This window comes from Tamandua tetradactyla, chromosome 17, assembly GCF_023851605.1.
Source record: "Tamandua tetradactyla isolate mTamTet1 chromosome 17, mTamTet1.pri, whole genome shotgun sequence".
In the NCBI taxonomy this organism is placed as follows: Eukaryota; Metazoa; Chordata; class Mammalia; order Pilosa; family Myrmecophagidae; genus Tamandua; species Tamandua tetradactyla.
Genome location: NC_135343.1, coordinates 74,769,577 through 74,790,144, shown reverse-complemented (window position 1 = coordinate 74,790,144; position 20,568 = coordinate 74,769,577). Strand labels below are relative to the sequence as shown.

At 36.3% G+C, this 20,568-nt stretch overlaps 1 protein-coding gene across 4 annotated transcripts in view; it reads left to right on the top strand.

The window, feature by feature from the left end:
* Positions 1–20,218, top strand: part of CDC16 (cell division cycle 16) — a 58,413-nt gene extending 38,195 nt beyond the window's left edge. For 2 of the 4 annotated variants that reach the window (XM_077134965.1, XM_077134964.1), the window contains exons 15-18: positions 8,312–8,373; positions 9,390–9,525; positions 11,066–11,156; positions 13,404–13,889. In XM_077134965.1, the coding sequence (XP_076991080.1) occupies positions 8,312–8,373; positions 9,390–9,525; positions 11,066–11,156; positions 13,404–13,663 (549 nt within the window). In that variant the 3' untranslated portion in view covers positions 13,664–13,889. Of the gene's footprint in view, positions 1–8,311; positions 8,374–9,389; positions 9,526–11,065; positions 11,157–13,403; positions 13,890–15,361 lie in introns of those variants that run through there. The other 2 variants (XR_013164550.1, XR_013164549.1) reach the window with 2 other exon arrangements.
* The last annotated feature ends 350 nt before the right edge of the window (positions 20,219–20,568 follow it).

Here is a 20,568-nt window from a genome sequence, read left to right as displayed (position 1 = left end):
GTTTTACTTCCCAGTTTCTTTTTATTCCTGTTTGTACACAGTTGTTCACAGTTGTCCCTTCTATTGCTTCAACCTCTATTAGTCTCCCTGCCAGGTGTCAATCTGTCTGTCCTTGCAGGCATAGCTTTTTAAATTTTGGTTCTCATTTATTTTCATATGACCTTAAAAATATTATATGTCCATTTGTTTACACGTGTGTGTATATATAGCATGTTCTTGCCTTAACTGAATCTTGGTTTGGTTCTGGGAATCACATGTATAAGGTTGCCATTTTCAAAAAATTAAATGCCTTAATGCTACTCAACATGCGTTTCCTGAACCAGCAGCATCAGTATTACCTGGGAGCATCTTAGAAATGCAGAATGCCAAGTCTAACTCCAGACTTACTGAATGAGAAGCTGCATTTTAGCAAGATGCCCTGGTGATTCTCATGCACAGTGAAGTTTGAGAAGTGCTTAAACCTTGCTTAATTTGAAACTATGTTCTTTCTTTGATGATTCAGAAGACACTTTGGACTCTAATAGAAATTTAAAATAACAATTTCACATTTGAAAGGGCAATACTATTGAAATATCAGAATGCACTTTGAAGGGTTATATGAAGAGGGGAAAAAATAGTTTAGTTATAAACTGCTGCAGATGTCAGAATAACCAAAGGAAGGCAATACTGTGTAAGCATCATTAAAGGATGTGTTTTTCATTCACCTGGACTGTACCTCCTAGAGCCATTCTCAATAGAATTACAGAGTTGTGGCTCAGTTTTTTCATTTAGTTGCCTATTATGTCCTAGGAAACTAGTCCACTATTTCCTGCTCTTAGGTGTATTGGAGAATATAAACAAGTAATTGGTAGTAATAATACAACACACAAAAAGGGCTGTGATTGGGAAAATAAAGGTACCCACATAGGACAATTAATCCAGACTTGAAGATCAGAGGAGGCTTTCCTGATAAAATATCTCACTTAGTCCTGAAGGATGCATAGGTGTTGGCCACACCAAGGTGAGGAAGAAGTTTGGTCCAGATATAGAGAATGGTGTGTACCAGGCATGGTGTCTTTGGAAAATTGGAGTTAATTCAGTATGGCTTAGATTTTGAGTTCACAGAGTGTGTCAAGAAATAGTGCAGGAAGAAGGTTAAGCATGAGTCATTGAGAGCCTTGAGAATAATATTAAAAGGTCTGCAGAGACTTCCTGGAAGATGGCGGCTTAGTAAGACGCGCGGATCTTAGTTTCTTCTCCAGGACACCTACTAGGGGAGTAGAAACGATACAGAAAGCGCCCAAAGCCACAACAGAGATAAAAAAGACAGCGTACCCCATCCTGAAACGGCTGGCTGGCTGAGAGAAGCAGCTCGGGTGAGATCGCCGAGGCGCGCGGGCCTTACCGGGCGGGGTGGCAAGCGGCCGGAGTTACTCCCTTCCCCCTTCCCGGGCCAGCTGGGAGAATTGGAGAGGCGGTCCCCTGAAACAAAGACGGCTGGCGCCCACACCACGCGCAGCCCCCGGACCAACTGAGAGAATTGGATCGGAAACCCCCAGGCCGCGGAGAACGGTGACGGGTGGGGGAGGCCCCTTCCAAACCCGTGACTCCCGGGGAACGTGCACTCTCTTGGGCGGGCCGCTGCCGCTGGCGCCCTCCCGCCACGCTTGTTGCCCAGGGCCGACTAGGAAATTCGGACGGGCTCTTTCCCTGGCTGAGGCGACCAGCAACCCTCCCTGCGTTCGGACCCCGGGCCGGCTCAAGCCGTTTCGGCTAGCGAACCCCCAGGACGGCGAGAGTTTTCCAAAGTTTAAGGTCCCACAGCACCTTTTACTGGTGGGACCCGCAGACAAACGGGTGCCACGAGCGCCACCTACTGGGCAGGATAAGAAAAACAGAACCCAGAGATTTCACAGAAAAATATTACAACCTTGCTGGGTCCAACACCAAGAGAAATCTGAATAAATGCCCAGACGCCAGCAGCAGAAGATAACTGTCCACGCTCAAAAGATTGAGAATATGGCTCAGTCAAAGGAACAAACCAATAGCTCGAATGAGTCACAAGAGCTGAGACAACTAATGCTGAATATACGAACAGAAATGGAAAACCTCTTCAAAAATGAAATCGATAAATTGAGGGAGGACATGAAGAGGACATGGGCTGAACATAAAGAAGAAATAGAAAAACTGAAAAAACAAATCGCAGAACTTATGGAAGTGAAGGATAAAGTAGCAAACATAGAAAAAATAATGGATAGCTACAATGATAGATTTAAAGAGACAGAAGATAGAATTAGTGATTTGGAGGATAGAACATCTGAATTCCAAAAAGAAACAGAAACTATAGGGAAAAGAATGGAAAAATTTGAACAGGGTATCAGGGAACTCAAGGACAATATGAACCGCACAAATATACGTGTTGTGGGTGTCCCAGAAGGAGAAGAGAAGGGAAAAGGAGGAGAAAAACTAATGGAAGAAATTATCACTGAAAATTTCCCAACTCTTATGAAAGACCTAAAATTACAGATCCAAGAAGTGCAGCGCACCCCAAAGAGATTAGACCCAAATAGGCGTTCTCCAAGACACTTACTAGTTAGAATGTCAGAGGTCAAAGAGAAAGAGAAGATCTTGAAAGCAGCAAGAGAAAAACAATCCATTACATACAAGGGAAACCCAATAAGATTTTGTGTAGATTTCTCAGCAGAAACCATGGAAGCTAGAAGACAGTGGGATGATATATTTAAAATACTAAAAGAGAAAAACTGCCAACCAAGACTCCTATATCCAGCAAAATTATCCTTCAAAAATGAGGGAGAAATTAAAACATTCTCAGACAAAAAGTCACTGAAAGAATTTGTGACCAAGAGACCAGCTCTGCAAGAAATACTAAAGGGAGCACTAGAGTCAGATACAAAAAGACAGAAGAGAGAGATATGGAAAAGAGTGTAGAAAGAAGGAAAATCAGATATGATATATATAATACAAAAGGCAAAATGGTAGAGGAAAATATTATCCAAACAGTAATAACACTAAATGTCAATGGACTGAATTCCCCAATCAAAAGACATAGATTGGCAGAATGGATTAAAAAACAGGATCCTTCTATATGCTGTCTACAGGAAACACATCTTAGACCCAAAGATAAACATAGGTTGAAAGTGAAAGGTTGGGAAAAGATATTTCATGCAAATAACAACCAGAAAAGAGCAGGAGTGGCTATACTAATATCCAACAAATTAGACTTCAAATGTAAAACAGTTAAAAGAGACAAAGAAGGACACTATATACTAATAAAAGGAACAGTTAAACAAGAAGACATAACAATCATAAATATTTACGCACCGAATCAGAATGCCCCAAAATACGTGAGGAATATACTGCAAACATTGAAAAGGGAAATAGACTCATATACCATAATAGTTGGAGACTTCAACTCACCACTCTCATCAAGGGACAGAACATCTAGACAGAGGATCAACAAAGAAATAGAGAATCTGAATATAACTATAAATGAACTAGACTTAATAGACATTTATAGGACATTACATCCCACAACAGCAGGATACACCTTTTTCTCAAGTGCTCATGGATCATTCTCAAAGATAGACCATATGCTGGGTCACAAAGCAAGTCTTAACAAATTTAAAAAGATTGAAATCTTACACAACACTTTCTCGGACCATAAAGGAATGATGTTGGAAATCAATAATAGGCAGAGTGCCAGAAAATTCACAAATACGTGGAGGCTCAACAACACACTCCTAAACAACGACTGGGTCAAAGAAGAAATTGCAAGGGAAATTAGCAAATACCTCGAGGCGAATGAAAATGAAAACACAACATATCAAAACTTATGGGACGCAGCAAAGGCAGTGCTAAGAGGGAAATTTATTGCTCTAAATGCCTATATCAGAAAAGAAGAAAAGGCAAAAATTCAGGAATTAACTATCCATTTGGAAGAACTGGAGAAAGAACAGCAAGCTAACCCCAAAGCAAGCAAAAGGAAAGAAATAACAAAGATTAGAGCAGAAATAAATGAAATTGAAAACATGAAAACAATAGAGAATATCAATAAGGCCAGAAGTTGGTTCTATGAGAAAATCAATAAGATTGATGGGCCCTTAGCAAGATTGACAAAAAGAAGAAGAGAGAGGATGCAAATAAATAAGATCAGAAATGGAAGAGGAGACATAACTACTGACCTCACAGAAATAAAGGAGGTAATAACAGGATACTATGAACAACTTTACGCTAATAAATACAACAATTTAGAGGAAATGGACGGGTTCCTGGAAAGACATGAACAACCAACTTTGACTCAAGAAGACATAGATGACCTCAACAAACCAATCACAAGTAAAGAAATTGAATTAGTCATTCAAAAGCTTCCTAAAAAGAAAAGTCCAGGACCAGATGGCTTCACATGTGAATTCTACCAAACGTTCCAGAAAGAATTAGTACCAATTCTCTTCAAACTCTTCAAAAAAATCGAAGTGGAGGGAAAACTACCCAATTCATTCTATGAAGCCAACATCACCCTCATACCAAAACCAGGCAAAGATATTACAAAAAAAGAAAACTACAGACCAATCTCTCTAATGAATACAGATGCAAAAATCCTCAATAAAATTCTAGCAAATCGTATCCAACAGCACATTAAAAGAATTATACATCATGACCAAGTAGGATTCATCCCAGGTATGCAAGGATGGTTCAACATAAGAAAATCAATTAATGTAATACACCATATCAACAAATCAAAGCAGAAAAATCACATGATCATCTCAATTGATGCAGAGAAGGCATTCGACAAGATTCAACATCCTTTCCTGTTGAAAACACTTCAAAAGATAGGAATACAAGGGAACTTCGTTAAAATGATAGAGGGAATATATGAAAAACCCACAGCTAATATCATCCTCAATGGGGAAAAATTGAAAACTTTCCCCCTAAGATCAGGAACAAGACAAGGATGTCCACTATCACCACTATTATTCAACCTTGTGTTGGAGGTTCTAGCCAGAGCAATTAGACAAGAAAAAGAAATACAAGGCATCAAAATTGGAAAGGAAGAAGTAAAACTATCACTGTTTGCAGACGATATGATACTATACGTCGAAAACCCGGAAAAATCCACAACAAAACTACTAGAGCTAATAAATGAGTACAGCAAAGTAGCAGGTTACAAGATCAACATTCAAAAATCTGTAGCATTTCTATACACTAGTAATGAACAAGCTGAGGGGGAAATCAAGAAACGAATCCCATTTACAATTGCAACTAAAAGAATAAAATACCTAGGAATAAATTTAACTAAAGAGACAAAAAACCTATATAAAGAAAACTACAAAAAACTGCTAAAAGAAATCACAGAAGACCTAAATAGATGGAAGGGCATACCGTGTTCATGGATTGGAAGACTAAATATAGTTAAGATGTCAATCCTACCTAAATTGATTTACAGATTCAATGCAATACCAATCAAAATCCCAACAACTTATTTTTCAGAAATAGAAAAACCAATAAGCAAATTTATCTGGAAGGGCAGGGTGCCCCGAATTGCTAAAAACATCTTGAGGAAAAAAAACGAAGCTGGAGGTCTCGCGCTGCCTGACTTTAAGGCATATTATGAAGCCACAGTGGTCAAAACAGCATGGTATTGGCATAAAGATAGATATATCGACCAATGGAATCGAATAGAGTGCTCAGATATAGACCCTCTCATCTATGGACATTTGATCTTTGATAAGGCAGTCAAGCCAACTCACCTGGGACAGAGCAGTCTCTTCAATAAATGGTGCCTAGAGAACTGGATATCCATATGCAAAAGAATGAAAGAAGATCCATCTCTCACACCCTATACAAAAGTTAACTCAAAATGGATCAAAGATCTAAACATTAGGTCTAAGACCATAAAACAGTTAGAGGAAAATGTTGGGAGATATCTTATGGATCTTACAGCTGGAGGCGGTTTTATGGACCTTAAACCTAAAGCAAGAGCACTGAAGAAGGAAATAAATAAATGGGAACTCCTCAAAATTAAACACTTTTGTGCATCAAAGAACTTCATCAAGAAAGTAGAAAGACAGCCTTCACAATGGGAGACAATATTTGGAAATGATATATCAGATAAAGGTCTAGTATCCAGAATTTATAAAGAGATTGTTCATCTCAACAACAAAAAGACAGCCAACCCAATTACAAAATGGGAAAAAGACTTGAACAGACACCTCTCAGAAGAGGAAATACGGATGGCCAAGAGGCACATGAAGAGATGCTCAATGTCCCTGGCCATTAGAGAAATGCAAATCAAAACCACAATGAGATATCATCTCACACCCACCAGAATGGCCATTATCAACAAAACAGAAAATGACAAGTGCTGGAGAGGATGCGGAGAAAGAGGCACACTTATCCACTGTTGGTGGGAATGTCAAAGGGTGCAACCACTGTGGAAGGCAGTTTGGCGGTTCCTCAAAAAGCTGAATATAGAACTGCCATACGACCCAGCAATACCATTGCTAGGTATCTACTCAAAGGACTTAAGGGCAAAGACACAAACGGACATTTGCACACCAATGTTTATAGCAGCATTATTTACAATTGCAAAGAGATGGAAACAGCCAAAATCTCCATCAACAGAAGAGTGGCTAAACAAACTGTGGTATATACATACGATGGAATATTATGCAGCTTTAAGACAAGATAAACTTATGAACCATGTAATAACATGGATGGACCTAGAGAATATTATGCTGAGTGAATCCAGCCAAAAACTAAAGGACAAATACTGTATGGTCCCACTGATGTGAACGGACATTCGAGAATAAACTTGAAATATGTCATTGGTAACAGAGTTCAGCAGGAGTTAGAAACAGGGTAAGACAATGGGTAATTGAAGCTGAAGGGATACAGACTGTGCAACAAGACTAGATACAAAAACTCAAAAATGGACAGCACAATAATACCTAATTGTAAAGTAATCATGTTAAAACACTGAATGAAGCTGCATCTGAGCTATAGGTTTTTGTTTTGTTTTGTGTTGTTTTGTTTTGATTTTACTATTATTACTTTTATTTTTTTCTCTATATTAACATTCTATATCTTTTTCGGTTATGTTGCTAGTTCTTCTAAACCAATGCAAATGTACTAAGAAATGATGATCATGCATCTATGTGATGATGTTAAGAATTAATGATTGCATGTGTAGAATGGTATGATCTCTAAATGTTGGGTTAATTTCTTTTTTTCCGTTAATTAAAAAAAAAAAAAAAGAGAAGGGATAATTGGAGATGAAGGGATACAGACTGTACAACGGGACTGGATATAAAAACTCAGAAATGGACAGCACAATACTACCCAATTGTAATGCAATTATGTTAAAACACTGAATGAAGCTGCATGTGAGGTATAGGTTTTTTGTTTTTGTTTTTTTTTGTATTTTTTCTTTCTATTATTGTTTTAATTCTTATTCTGTTGTCTTTTTATTTCTTTTTCTAAATCGATGCAAATGTACTAAGAAATGATGAATATGCAACTATGTGATGTTATTAAGAATTACTGATTGTACATGTAGATTGGAATGATTTCTAATTGTTTTGTTAATTCTTTTTTTAATTAATTAAAAAAAAAAAGACGGGGGGACTGGATGTAAAAAAAAATAAATAAATAAATAAAAAATAAAATACAAGGTCTGCAGTTTATTGTGTGGACAGTGGGAAAATATAAGGAGTTTAAAGGGGGGACATCATGCTCAGACTTTATTATTAGAGTCCTCTTTATGGGGAAGGTAAGGGTTAAATGGATTGAAGTTCTGTTGAGTAGGTAGAGTAAACAGGAGTTGGTGATTCTTGCAATGAGAGAAGTGAGGGTGGAGGGTGAGGGATGACACTGGTGCAGTTTACTGAGTAGGGCAGGATGCTGGGAAGGGCGAGGTGGGGTTCTGGCATAGCAGAAGAGGCATGGTAGTTGGACGGGTGACACATCGAATTTCTTGTGATTGTTCTAAGTAGAAATACCTAATAGGTGAATACAAATATCTGGTGTTTCAGAAAAAGCTCTGGGTTGAAAGTATAAAATTTGAACTTCTTAAGCATTGATAGGCTATTTGACAAGATTATGCTAAACTGTAATATAGTCCTCATGAGCTCTCGTCTGATAGGAAAGAAAGATGAATAAACCAGCAGATACTCTTGCTTAGTGCTGTGGTAGAAGCATACACGGGGTCTTGTACCAGCACAAAAGAGAGACAGCCAGCTAGCATATAATTATGTGAATCATTCTGGGTAAAGAAATCTGTTTGAAAGTGATATATATAACTCATGGGTTTTAGGTAACAGTCGACAAATGGGAACCTTTATTGAACAACTTGGGACATGTCTGCAGAAAACTTAAGTAAGTGAAGTTAATCATTTTCAGAAATATATTTTGTGACTAAGTGTTTACTTAACTTTCTATAGCCTTTTCCATATTTTTATGTCATGTACTCCAACTTTCTTGTACTTGGCTGCTCAGATAAAACAAGTGTCAAAATTACTGTTTTTATTTATTTAATTTTATAAAATTAAAATTAAGTTAATTTTAGAAACTAATACTGATTTAGAAATAATAATTGTAACTTATTTTTAGATTTGAAATGTTAATGTTCAAAATTAATTTAGAAGAATATGAATAGTTGGATATAATTAAAACACCCATATTCTGACTTGTCGTTTTCCACTAGACTCTAGTTTTGTGGTGTGATAAACAGGTAGCATTTGAAAAGTGGATTCATTGGTTAAATAAGTTTGTAAAACTCTGAGAACGCGAAGTGTAACAGACTTTTTCTATTGCACCAGTTTTTAGAGTCTTTACTATACATTATAAGCTGCAGCATTTCCCAAACTTAATTGAACACAGAAATTTTTTATCAACAGAGAAAGTATTCCTAAGAACTTTGGGAAACTGAGTTTTAAAGAACTCTTTTGGACCTTAAAGCAAACCTCTTCAGTTGCTTTTCACCCCTCCTGGTGGTGGTGGTGGTACCGCCGCCACCACTGCTGCTGCCTTCACGTGGAAGAGGTGATCCTGTTGATTAAAGGACACTGGCCTCAGAGTCAAGGATTAGGGTTCTTGTTCCAGTCTCCCTCTAAGTATCAAAAGTAAAGCAACAAATATCAGTGTGGGAATGCTTAACTGAGTGAGCAGTGCCAAGAAAATACAGTTGTGGGAGATGGTGAGATGCTTGAAAGTGAAAAACAGAGGAAAGTTACAGTCTAGACTTATTCAAGTGTCGTATTTTAACATAAATGAATATTCATCTTAGACTTAGAAATTGAGTAGTTTTATTGTACCCAATAATTATTTTCTTTTTCTTCCTTCTTCTCCCCCTCCCTCCCTCTTCTCCCTTCCTCTCTTGTTTTCTCTCACAGAAAGTTTGATGAGGCATTGGATTACCATCGTCAGGCATTGGTGTTAATTCCTCAAAACGCATCTACCTATTCCGCCATAGGATATATACATAGCCTGATGGGCAACTTTGAAAATGCTATTGACTATTTCCACACAGTATGTCTTGTTTGCATCTAACTTTAAACCTGATTAAGAGTTATCACTTTAAAAAAAAATCTTTTCTAGGCAGTTTTATTTCTTTACCGTTTTAAAATTCTTTATGTAGCCTTATATTTTATTCTTTTCTTTACAGAGAAAAGCATATGCATATTATACAATATTGATCAAATTAGGAGCAAATGTGAGACTTGTTATAAGTGTGCAGTGAGGCATATAAGTATCCAGTGGAAATTTGATTAATTTGAACCAAGTGTTATATTTAGGCTGGCAAGTACCCATTAAGAATCCTATAGGAGACCCCTGTCTTTTATTTATAACTCTTATAATTAATTTCCTTAAACCAATTTGGTAGATGAACAAAATAATCTGGGCATTGATCACAAGGAAAGAATGTCTCCTTAATCTATATACCACATTTCAACTCTACAACACTACTAGTAAGCGAAGTGACTACAAAAAAAAAAGAAAAAATGCTCCAATTGAATTTTAACTTAATTCATTCCTATAACTTAAATTTTTTATACTTAGAGAAAGTATAATAAAAGTGAAATAAATTGTTTATTGAGTTTCCATATTCAAATCACAGTTGTACTCAGATGATTAAAAGCCTTGCTTTCCCAAAATACTGTCCTGGTACCATCACAGATGTCTTCGACTAGAATTTTTCTCCAAGCCATAGACAGCCATTCTGCAAGTTTTGACTGTGCCCCTCTCAATTTTACGAGAAAATGGAAAGTGTCCAGGATTTTAGATAAACAACCAGATTCATGTATCTTCTTTGAATATTCTTTACATGGTGCCATTGATTGAAATGCCAGTCATTCCACCAAGTATAATAACCAGATCCATGCTGCACAGGCAGTGACATCTACCTCATAACTACTTCCTGGCTGATCACAATAGTAAACCATCAATTGTAAGACATCACAGTTTCAGAAATGTTAAAACTTGAAAAATGTGAGTCTTAGAATCAATGGATTAACTGCTTTTGGAGGGAGACATAAAATAAGAGGAAATGCAAAATTTCGAAGATAAATTCTTGAGTGATAAATTCATAACTGATTTTCACAGGTTGATTAAAGATTTCCAGTCCATAACCCCAGATGAAGTCTCAAAGTGCCACTATGATAAGCAGAAAACTAAGCTAGTCAGAACTTTTAACTAAGCACATTTTCTAATCTTGTGTAATCTTTCAAATATTTAAATGTGGTATAATTTAGCTCTCTTCTATTATTTAATGTAGAAGACTTAGGGGGTTTTGTTTGGGCATATGCATTTGAAATCTTCTTTGAGGGGTGGAATTCAAATATGAAAAAAGAGAAAAGTGTAATGGGCCCCCCTGTACCTGTCATCCCACTTCAGTAACCATCAACTCACGGCCAATCACGTTTTGGCTGTGTACTCACTGACAACGCCTCTCCACCCCTATCTTTGATGCCCTGGAGTATTTTGAAGTGAATCAGTGCAGTAATATTTTTAAACAAAGAGAAGGAAATCCATTTTACTTTTAATGACCATGCTGAATCTTTTCTGGCAGGCCCTTGGTCTTAGGCGAGATGATACATTTTCTGTTACAATGCTTGGTCATTGCATCGAAATGTACATTGGTGATTCTGAAGCTTATATTGGTAAGATTATAATTATTCCTATTGGTTTTGTTATCCATTTTCTAGATTTTTTCTCTTTGTAGTCTACATCTGTAGACTACAGATTTTATTGGTCTACTCCTGTAGACCAATAAAAAAATGTTAACCTAGTCCAGAAATGGGCAAAATACTTGAACAGGTGCTTTACCAAAGACGATATCCAAATAGTTATTAAACAAGTGAAGGTACTCAATATCATTTACATCAGGGAAATGAAATGAAATATAGTAAGACACCACTGCACACCCATCATATTGGCTAACCATAAAAATACTGATAGTATCTAGGGTTGGTGATGATGATAATGGAGAAAGTGGAACTCTCATATTATTAGTGGAGTTATAAATGGATAATACCTCCTTAGAAAAACTGTTTAGCATTACTCTTCTAAAGTTAAATATAGGTCTACTGTGTCAGTTATCTGTTGTTGCATAACAAACCTCTCCAAAACTTAGTGTCTTAAACCAATTAAAATATTTCTCATGGATCTGTGCATTGAATGGTTCACCTGAGTTCACACAAGTGGCTGTAGTCAGGTGATTTGACTGGGGCTGAATGGTCTGAGGTGGTCACACTCATAATCTGGGACCTCAGCTGGGAGAACTAGGTATGGCTAGCATAAGCTGCTTCTCTCTACATGTGTCTTTTATTCCAGTGTAGTTTCAAGGTTCTAAAGGATAAGAACTGAGGCTTCCCAAGACCTCTTGGCCCTAAGTTGGAAGTTCCCAATATCACTTTGATGTTATTCATCAAAGGCACATAATTAGTCATTGTAGGCAGGAACTGATTCTACAAGGGTATGGATCCTAGGTTGTTTGATTCGTGGGGAATATTAATGTGATGATCTGCCATATGCTTCTATGATGTAACAGTGTATACCCAATAGAAATGAGTGCCTATATTAACCGAGGGTCATATACAAGAATTGTTCATAGCAACTTTATTTTTAATAGCATCTTGCTTGAAATAGCCCAAATGTCCACCAATAGAAGAAGGAAGAGAAGTAAGTTGTGATATATTCATACAGTAGAATACTGCATCACAGTTAAAAGAACTAACTACTGAATCATTGAATGACGTGGATGAATCTCATAAATTCTGACCAAAAAAAAAGTATATTGATTAATTCCATTTATAGGAAGATTAGTAATAAGCAAAGCTAATTGTAGGTGATAGAAAAGTCAGTATAGTGATTACTTCTGGCTTGGGAAAGGTAGCAGTATCAACTAGGAAAGGGCCTGAGGGAATCTTCTCCAAGTACCAGAAATGTTCTTTGTTCTGGTCTAGTGGTAGTGATGTGGATATATACATATGTAAGAATTTGGTCAGCTTTGTATACTTAGCATTAGCACACTTTACTGTTTTTTTATAGCTCAGGTTAAAAATAAAATGAAAAAAGGAGCTTGGGCTCTGGCATTTTAAAGACCCTGGGATGAAATGAAATCTCAGTTCTGCAACTCGGTAGCCCTGTTACTTTGGGGCAAGACTGAGTCTTGGTTTCCTTTTTTGTTCAAGAAGTTGGAAAGCTTAAATGCAAAATTCATGTAAACTAAGTAAGATCTGGAAATGCAATGAGTAAGAAAGACGTGTTCCCTGTCCTTGCAGAGTTAACAGTCTTACAAGAGGAAATTTTCAAGTTTATCATTCATTACTTACTAGCTTTGTTTTAAGAAAGCTTCTATGTCATTAGTTGCAAAAACACTTACTACTGAAAGCCATTAGTTTGAACTGTGGAAAATTGTCATCTTGGGTAGGTTAGAAATGATTGTACCTAACACATCATCTATTCAAAATCTCTTACCCAGTTTTCTTAACATTTTGGTATGTGTAAAATGAGTTTCCCTTCATTGTGGTTTCGGTATGCATAACATTAGTGATTATACCTGGCAAATATCCCACAGAGGCCCCTTGTCTGTAACAGCTAAGACAGTGTTGTCTATAGTATTTAAAGGGGCTTCCTGAATGTGGTGGCTGTTGAACCACCTGGCACTGAAACTAGCTGAGCTTCTGAAAGCCTTCCAGCTTTTCCTTTGATAATGATGAAAAATAAAAGAAAAAAAAGAAGAAGAAGAAAAAGTTTGGGAGAAAGAGTTAAACGTTTTTTGGGTTTTATTTTACGAGAAAAAGAACACTGACCTAAATGAGAGAGACAGTGCTATATAATGTTGGACGTGACAAATAAATGATGGACATTCTTATTTTATTCTAATTATGGTGTTTCTTTTTCAGGAGCAGACATTAAAGACAAACTAAAATGTTATGACTTTGATGTACATACAATGAAGACACTAAAAAACATTATTTCGCCTCCGTGGGATTTCAGGGAATTTGAAATAGAAAAGCAGACTGTGGAAGAGCCAGGCCTCGCACCGCTGGAGACCTCGAGGAAAACTCCGGATTCCAGGCCTTCATTGAATGACACCTTTGAAATCGAAATGAATGAAAGTGACATGATGCTAGAGACATCTATGTCAGACCACAGTACATGATTCCAAACAGTGGTCCAAATTCCGTTCTGTCATAGTGTAGGTTGGTATTTTCTCACATCCTTGTCATATTTTAAGAATTTTCTATTTTTCAACATGAATCCAAACTACATCTCTACATTTAGGAGCAGAAACCTGCCTTAAAAGACTGGATAGCACACCTTCGCAACAGATGTTTTCTGGTTCTACAAAATAGTTATACATAGTGGAATAAAGAAGGTAAACCATCTATTATGTCATTTTTTTCCTTTATTGTGGTACAATATATATATATAACATGCAATATATATATAACATAAAACTTGCCATTATAACCATTTTTAAAAATACAATTCAGTGGCAATTAATTACAGTTCACAACGTTGTGCAGCCATCACCACTATCTACTTACAAAAGTTTTCATCTTCCCCATCTGTACCTATTAAGCAATAACTTTCCATCCCCATGTCCCACTAGCCCCTGGTAACCTCTAACCTTATATCTTTTAAAACTGTAGCTAGATCTTTTGCTATTACTGTGATAGTATTGAGAGTCATATAAAATTGTTTAAGGTACTTACCAAAATTAACTTCCAGCATCCAATGGTCATAATAATATATAAGCTACGAAAAGAATAGCCTACTGGTAATCCCATTTTGAGACACATTGCACCGATTTTGGTGCTAAATTATAATCTTGTTCTATAAAATAACAAAGTTCTTTTGTCGTTCTGAAAAACGACCTGTTCTCTTTCATTTCTGTAGCCTGGTGTGAAGGAGATAAAATGAATTTGAGTTTTAACTTTTTTCACATTTTAACTTGATGGCATATCTTTATAACTGTTGGAAGATGTTATGGGCTCTGATGTCCTGTTTTATTCAGTCATTTTAGCATCTTTGACACTTTCCTCACATAGTAGTAAGATTGAAACTGACGTAATGTAAAATGAGATGGTTGATTATCAATAATTTATCATATTTAATGCAACTGTATTACCAAAAGCATCTGAAATTAGCTGTGTCAGAGCTAGATTGGATGATATGCCCTGTTAGAGTCAAGAAATGTTTTTACAAAGTTTCACAAATTTGACACTTCTATGTCATGAAGAATATAAGTTGAATTTTTTGTTTTTTTAAGCTTTTATGAACAAAACTATTTTACTAAATCTGTATTCTTTAAACATTTTTTACATTTTCACTGAGACTAGCAAAAGAAAGGATCTTGCTTTGATTCATAGGTGATAAATATAAGCAGAGAACTAATCAGGTACTGTAACTCATTAAACAAAACTTTGTTTTGTGTCTTACTACATTTTTTTTTCCCCTTACAGTTCTTATTAAATGGAACATAATTTTTAACCCAAGAAAATACTTCCTCTTTATGAAGAATTGCTCTTTATTTGATTCAGTGAATTGTAGGAGAAAGTTCTGAAAATCAGTTTTGAGTCGTTTTGGCTAGCTTGGCTTCTGGCAGATTAGGGCAAAGCCATAAGAAACCCACTTGTTCTTCAGTAAGGCTCGTTTCTTCCGTTGAGGAGCACCTTTAGCTGTGGTTTATTCACGTTCCCTCCTCAGACTGAGAGTGATGCCCTAGAAATTTTACTTCTGGATCTAATCTTAAGGAATTTAATAAAGACCAACATAGCAGCTAAAAATTATTAAGAACCGTAAGTTTGAACAGCCCCCGGAAGTGAAACTGCCTGACAAATGTTCTCTTTCATAGATGGAGCCTACGGAGCCTGTGGTGCAGTGTCTTTTGGTTTGCCTGAGTTATGTTAGGATACCCTTGCACAGATGAATAACTTGCGTGCTCTACCTCTGCAAAACCTCCCTTATGAAGGAGGGAGGCTTCTATCTTTATTGTTCATAACATCTCAAGTGCACAATGATTTTTCAAAAAATGTATTGTTTTTTTAAAACAATCCGCTGACTTGGATGACTCTAAGGAATGCTGGGTGTAACCTGACATGTCTAAATGAATCCTCTTTCAACTTCACTTCCATTGTCATATGAAACTGTGATTTTGTTGGCATCATGTGAAATCACCCAATTAAACCATACGGACCTTCTGCAGTGCATGATATATCCAGATTACTTTCAATAATTCAGAATTATTTTCAAGATGTAGATTACCATGTGAATTATTTTGTTTCCTGGTTTTACAGTTCTCTATGAATTTGTATAAAGCATTTTCCTTCTTTTTAAGGATGATGCCACATAATCAGAATCCAGACTTTTGCACGTTGAAGTTTTCACCTGTAGCACCGTAGAGAGAGATTTCTCCCTTTACTCTTCATGGTCATTGAGCAACTTCCATTTTACACATACAATTTTTTATTTAAAAAGTAATGGTATCCAGAGAAAGCATTTTTGTAATGTTCATGGATTAAGACAGTAGTACACAGCGGATATGAATGGAAAATTTGTCAGGATATAAAATACCACTCAGGCCATTGCTCGGGTTCACAGTAATGTCCTGTGTAGAATGAAGCTGTGCAGGTGGTCCTTAAAGACAGCATGTTATGCTATGAAACAGCTGTTTCTTTTCTTTTTTCTTTTCAATGTGCATGGCTTTTCATGTTTGTTTATTCATTACTTAATTCAATCCATATTTGTATGCCTAATCAAACATTCCTGAATACTGGGGATATGTCTATGAACAAGATAAGCATGGTCCTTTTCCTCAGGAAATGTGTAGTCTGACATGAACTATAGACATTCAGAGCAGATTATCACAAGTGCAAAATGACAAGAACTAAAGATTGGCACTTCCAAAGGGGTATAATGATCCAGTGACTAGAGTGGATGAGCAATGGCAGGCGGTAGGCAAGATGGAAGACCTTGTAGTCGCTGATGGTTTCCACTGAAGGGTTGAAAGTAGGGGAATGATATTACCTGCATGTTTTAAGTGATTATTCTGGCTGTCATAAAAATAGGTTAGAGGCAGAAAGAATTAGGTACAAAGAAGCTAGTAAGCTTGTGTGCTGGTTTGAAAGGAAGTATGCCCCCTAGAAAAGCCATGTTTTAATCAAAATCCCATTTCATAAAGTAGAATAATCCCTGTTCAATACTGTATGTTTGAAACTAACCAGATCATCTCCCTGGATGATGTGATTTAGTCAAGAGTGGTTGTTAAACTGGATTAGGTAACGACATGTCTCCACCCATTTGGGTGGGTCTTGATTGGTTTATTGGAGTCCTATAAAAAAGGAAACATTTTGGAGAGAAAAAAAAATTTTTTTTTTGACTTTCAGCAAGGGGAACTTAATAAGTTGCTAGTTTATAGTTCTAAGGCTGAGAAAATGTCCCAATTAAAACAAGTCTGTAGACATGTCCAATTTAAAGCATCTGGGGAAAGATAACCTTGGTTCAAGAAGGCCAACGACGTTCAACGTTTCTCTCTCAGCTGGAAGGGCACATGGCAAACATGGTGGCATCTGTTGGCTTTCACATAACTCTGCCAAAAGGGACTCTCTCCAAAATGTTTCCTCTTTTAAAGGATTCCAGCAAGCAACTCCACCTTCAGTGGGTAGAGACACACCTCCATGGAAATCATCTAATCAAAAGTTACTACCCACAATTGAGTGGGTCACATCTTCATGGAAACAATCAAAATGCTCCCACCCAGCGATACTGAATGAGGATCAAAGGGCATGGCTTTTCCAGGGTCCACCACAGATTCAGACCAGCACAGCTTGTCAGTGAGAGATGGTGTTGGTTTAGATGAGATTGGTGGCAGTGCAACAGGGGAAAAATAGGCAAGTTGAGTAGAGATCAAGAAAGAACTAAGACAGAAGAGATAACTTGATTATAAAAATTTCCTGAAGTCCATAAAACCTAATTTGGGGCTTTATTGGCATAATGATTATGAAGATTTTGTGAAAGTTTTTTTTTTTCCTTTAAGGAAAGTGATGCAAAATCTCACTTTGCTGTACATTAATATGCCTACTACCTTGCTTGTGTAGAAAAACTCAGATTTTCTTGACAATAGACCTGAAATTCAAATTAGTGCATCCTCTTTACTTTTTTTTTGTTGTCATTCTAAAAAAGATCCAGGATTATGTGTTTTGTTCATTGAAAATCTTTTCTTTCAGGTTTCCCTAATCCTAACTTAGAGGGCACATTATTCTGCCTTTTCATAGAAAGAAAATGTTATATAGTTATTTAAATAAGACCTTATGAATTGCCTACTGCAACTTAGAGTCAAACTAGTGTGTTTTTTAAATTTTCATTTTTTATGCTTTATCTCCTGTCAAGCATCCCATGTTCCTATTTTTATGATTTTCTACCTAGGGCTAGAAAATCAAGTAAGTGAGCTTAACATTTGTTTTAAAAATAATTTAAGATGAGGGTATTCTACTAATAAAAGTGCTGAGTTTTCTTTTATTTTGCCCCCCCTCAGAGGTTTGTTTTTTTTTTTTCAATTTGTTTTCTCATTGATATCTGTTTTTGAGTTTTGAGGTTTCTGGAAAGACAACTCCTGTTAGGTGAGCCATTACTATATTGACAGTGATTTAAGACTTAAAAGGCAAAAGCTACAAGAAATGTGATTAAGCTACATTCAGGTCAGCAACAGAGGTGCACCAGTGTTTATGGCTTCAGAGGGTGTAAAAGAGAGGACATGTTTAATTGTACTGCCAAGTATTGTTTCTGTAATTACCAATTCTCTAGTACCTTATAATGATGCATAGTTTCCTAAATGTGTCCCTGCCAGCTGTATAGCATCTGTGCTGCCATCTTCAAAGGGGAAATTGAGGGAAAGTGTTATGATGACCAGCTTCTCTAAGTCACTGTCATCTACCAATTAAATAGGGTCCACCGTGCAAAATGTAGCCTTCCTTATGACAAGCATTTTCCCCAGGGCCACATCATGGACAGAAGGAAAAAAGGTCTGTTCAGTTAAGCAAAAGTGAAGTTGTCTACTATATTCCCTGACATTTGGAGATTTAATTCTACTTTGTTTTGATATAAACTCCCATGCATACATAAAACAAATTTCAAAGGCCAAGTAATGTGTAAGAAGCTAGGTCTTCTTTGTCTTATGCTTATTTTTTGTGTGTAAAATCATAAGCTGTTTTATAAGTGTATTTTATTCACTATATTTTGACATTCATAGAAAATTTTATCTAAATTTCATCAGACAAATCTGAATTCTAAAATTATGTAATTTTTGTGAATTCATTTCTCAGCTTTATTTGTGAGTGATAATAGGGAGTAAAGAATCAGAGGGATTTTAAAAATTGGCTGTGGTAGCTATTACTTGGGGAAATGAGCACGTGGGCATTTTGCTGGCTAGATTTACAAGAATATACATCCTTATAATTTTGGAAGAGAACTGAGATTGTTTTTTTCTGAAAATTTTCATTTAGGGGTAAACTATATAATCTGATAATTTCCTGTATGTATTTATATAGACTGTTTCCATTTAATACAAATTACTAGTGTTGAATAACATCTTGAATTTAATGAAAAAAATCATTTAAAACCTGAAGGATGAACATTTGAACTTTAAAGTGTTACTAATTTCTTATTTGTAGCTTTCTAGCCAGAACACTTCATTTTTAGCATACAAGTGACATTTTTTTCTTAATAGCTTTACTGAAATATAATTCACATGCCACATAATTCACCAATTTAAATTATACGATTCACTGGTGTTCCATATAGTCACAGAGGTTTGCAACCATCACCACATCAGTTTCAGGACATTTTCATCACCCCAAAAGGAAACTGCATAACCATTAGTAGACATTTCTTATTATCCCCCACCTGTACCACCAGCCCTAGGTAACCACCAATCTAACGTGTATGGATTTGCCTCTTCCAGGCATTTTTATGTAAATGGAATCATACAATATATGGTACTTTGTATCTCGCCCTTTCACTTAGTATAATGCTTCCAAGGTTTATCCATGTTGTAGCATGTGTAACAGCACTTCATTCCCTTTTTATGGTTGAACATGAATATGCCACATTTTATTTATCCATTCATCAGTTAATGGACATTTGGGCTGTTTCTTCTTTTGACTCTTAACAACATTCATATACAAGTTTTCATGTGGGCATATGTTTTCAGTTCTCTTAGGTAAGCTAGGAGTGGTGTATGGTATCCCTGTTTAACTTTTTGAGGAACTACCAGACTGTTTTCCTACCGCAGCTGTATCATTTTACATCCCTACCACCAATGTCTGAGGGGGTTCCAGCTTCCCCACATTTTTGTCGGTACTTATTGATGATTCTGTTTTCTATTATAGCCATTCTAGTAGGCGTGACATGGTATCTCATTGTGACCATGATTTATATTTCCCTATGGACTAATGATGTTGACCCCCTTTTCTTCTGCTTATTGGCTATTATCTTATTTGGAGAAATGTCTATTCAAGTCTTTAGCCCATTTCTTAATTGGGTTTTTTCTTTGTTGTTGAGTTGTAGGATTTCTTTATATGTTCTGGATATTAAACCCTTGTGAGATACATGGTTTCCAGATATTTTCTTCCATTTAGTTGGTAATCCTTTTGCTTTGCGATTTGTGTGTCTTTGGAAAATATGTCTGCTCAGATCCTTTGCCCATTTTTAAATTGTGTTGTCTTTTTATTAACATGTACAAAAAAGCAATAAATTTCAAAGCACAGCACAACAATTAGTTGTAGAACAGATTTCAAAGTTTTGTATAGGTTACAATTTCACAATTTTAAGTTTTTACTTCTAACTGCTCTAAGGTTTTTACTTCTAACTGTAGACTAAAAGATATATCAATGTAATTGTTCTAGTTTGCTAGCTGCTGGAATGCAATATACCAGAAACGGAACGGCTTTTAACAAGGGGAATTTAATGAGTTGCTAGTTTACAGATCTAAGGCCGAGAAAATGTCCCAATTAAAACAAGTCTATACAAATGTCCAATCAAAGGCATCTGGGGAAAGATACCTTG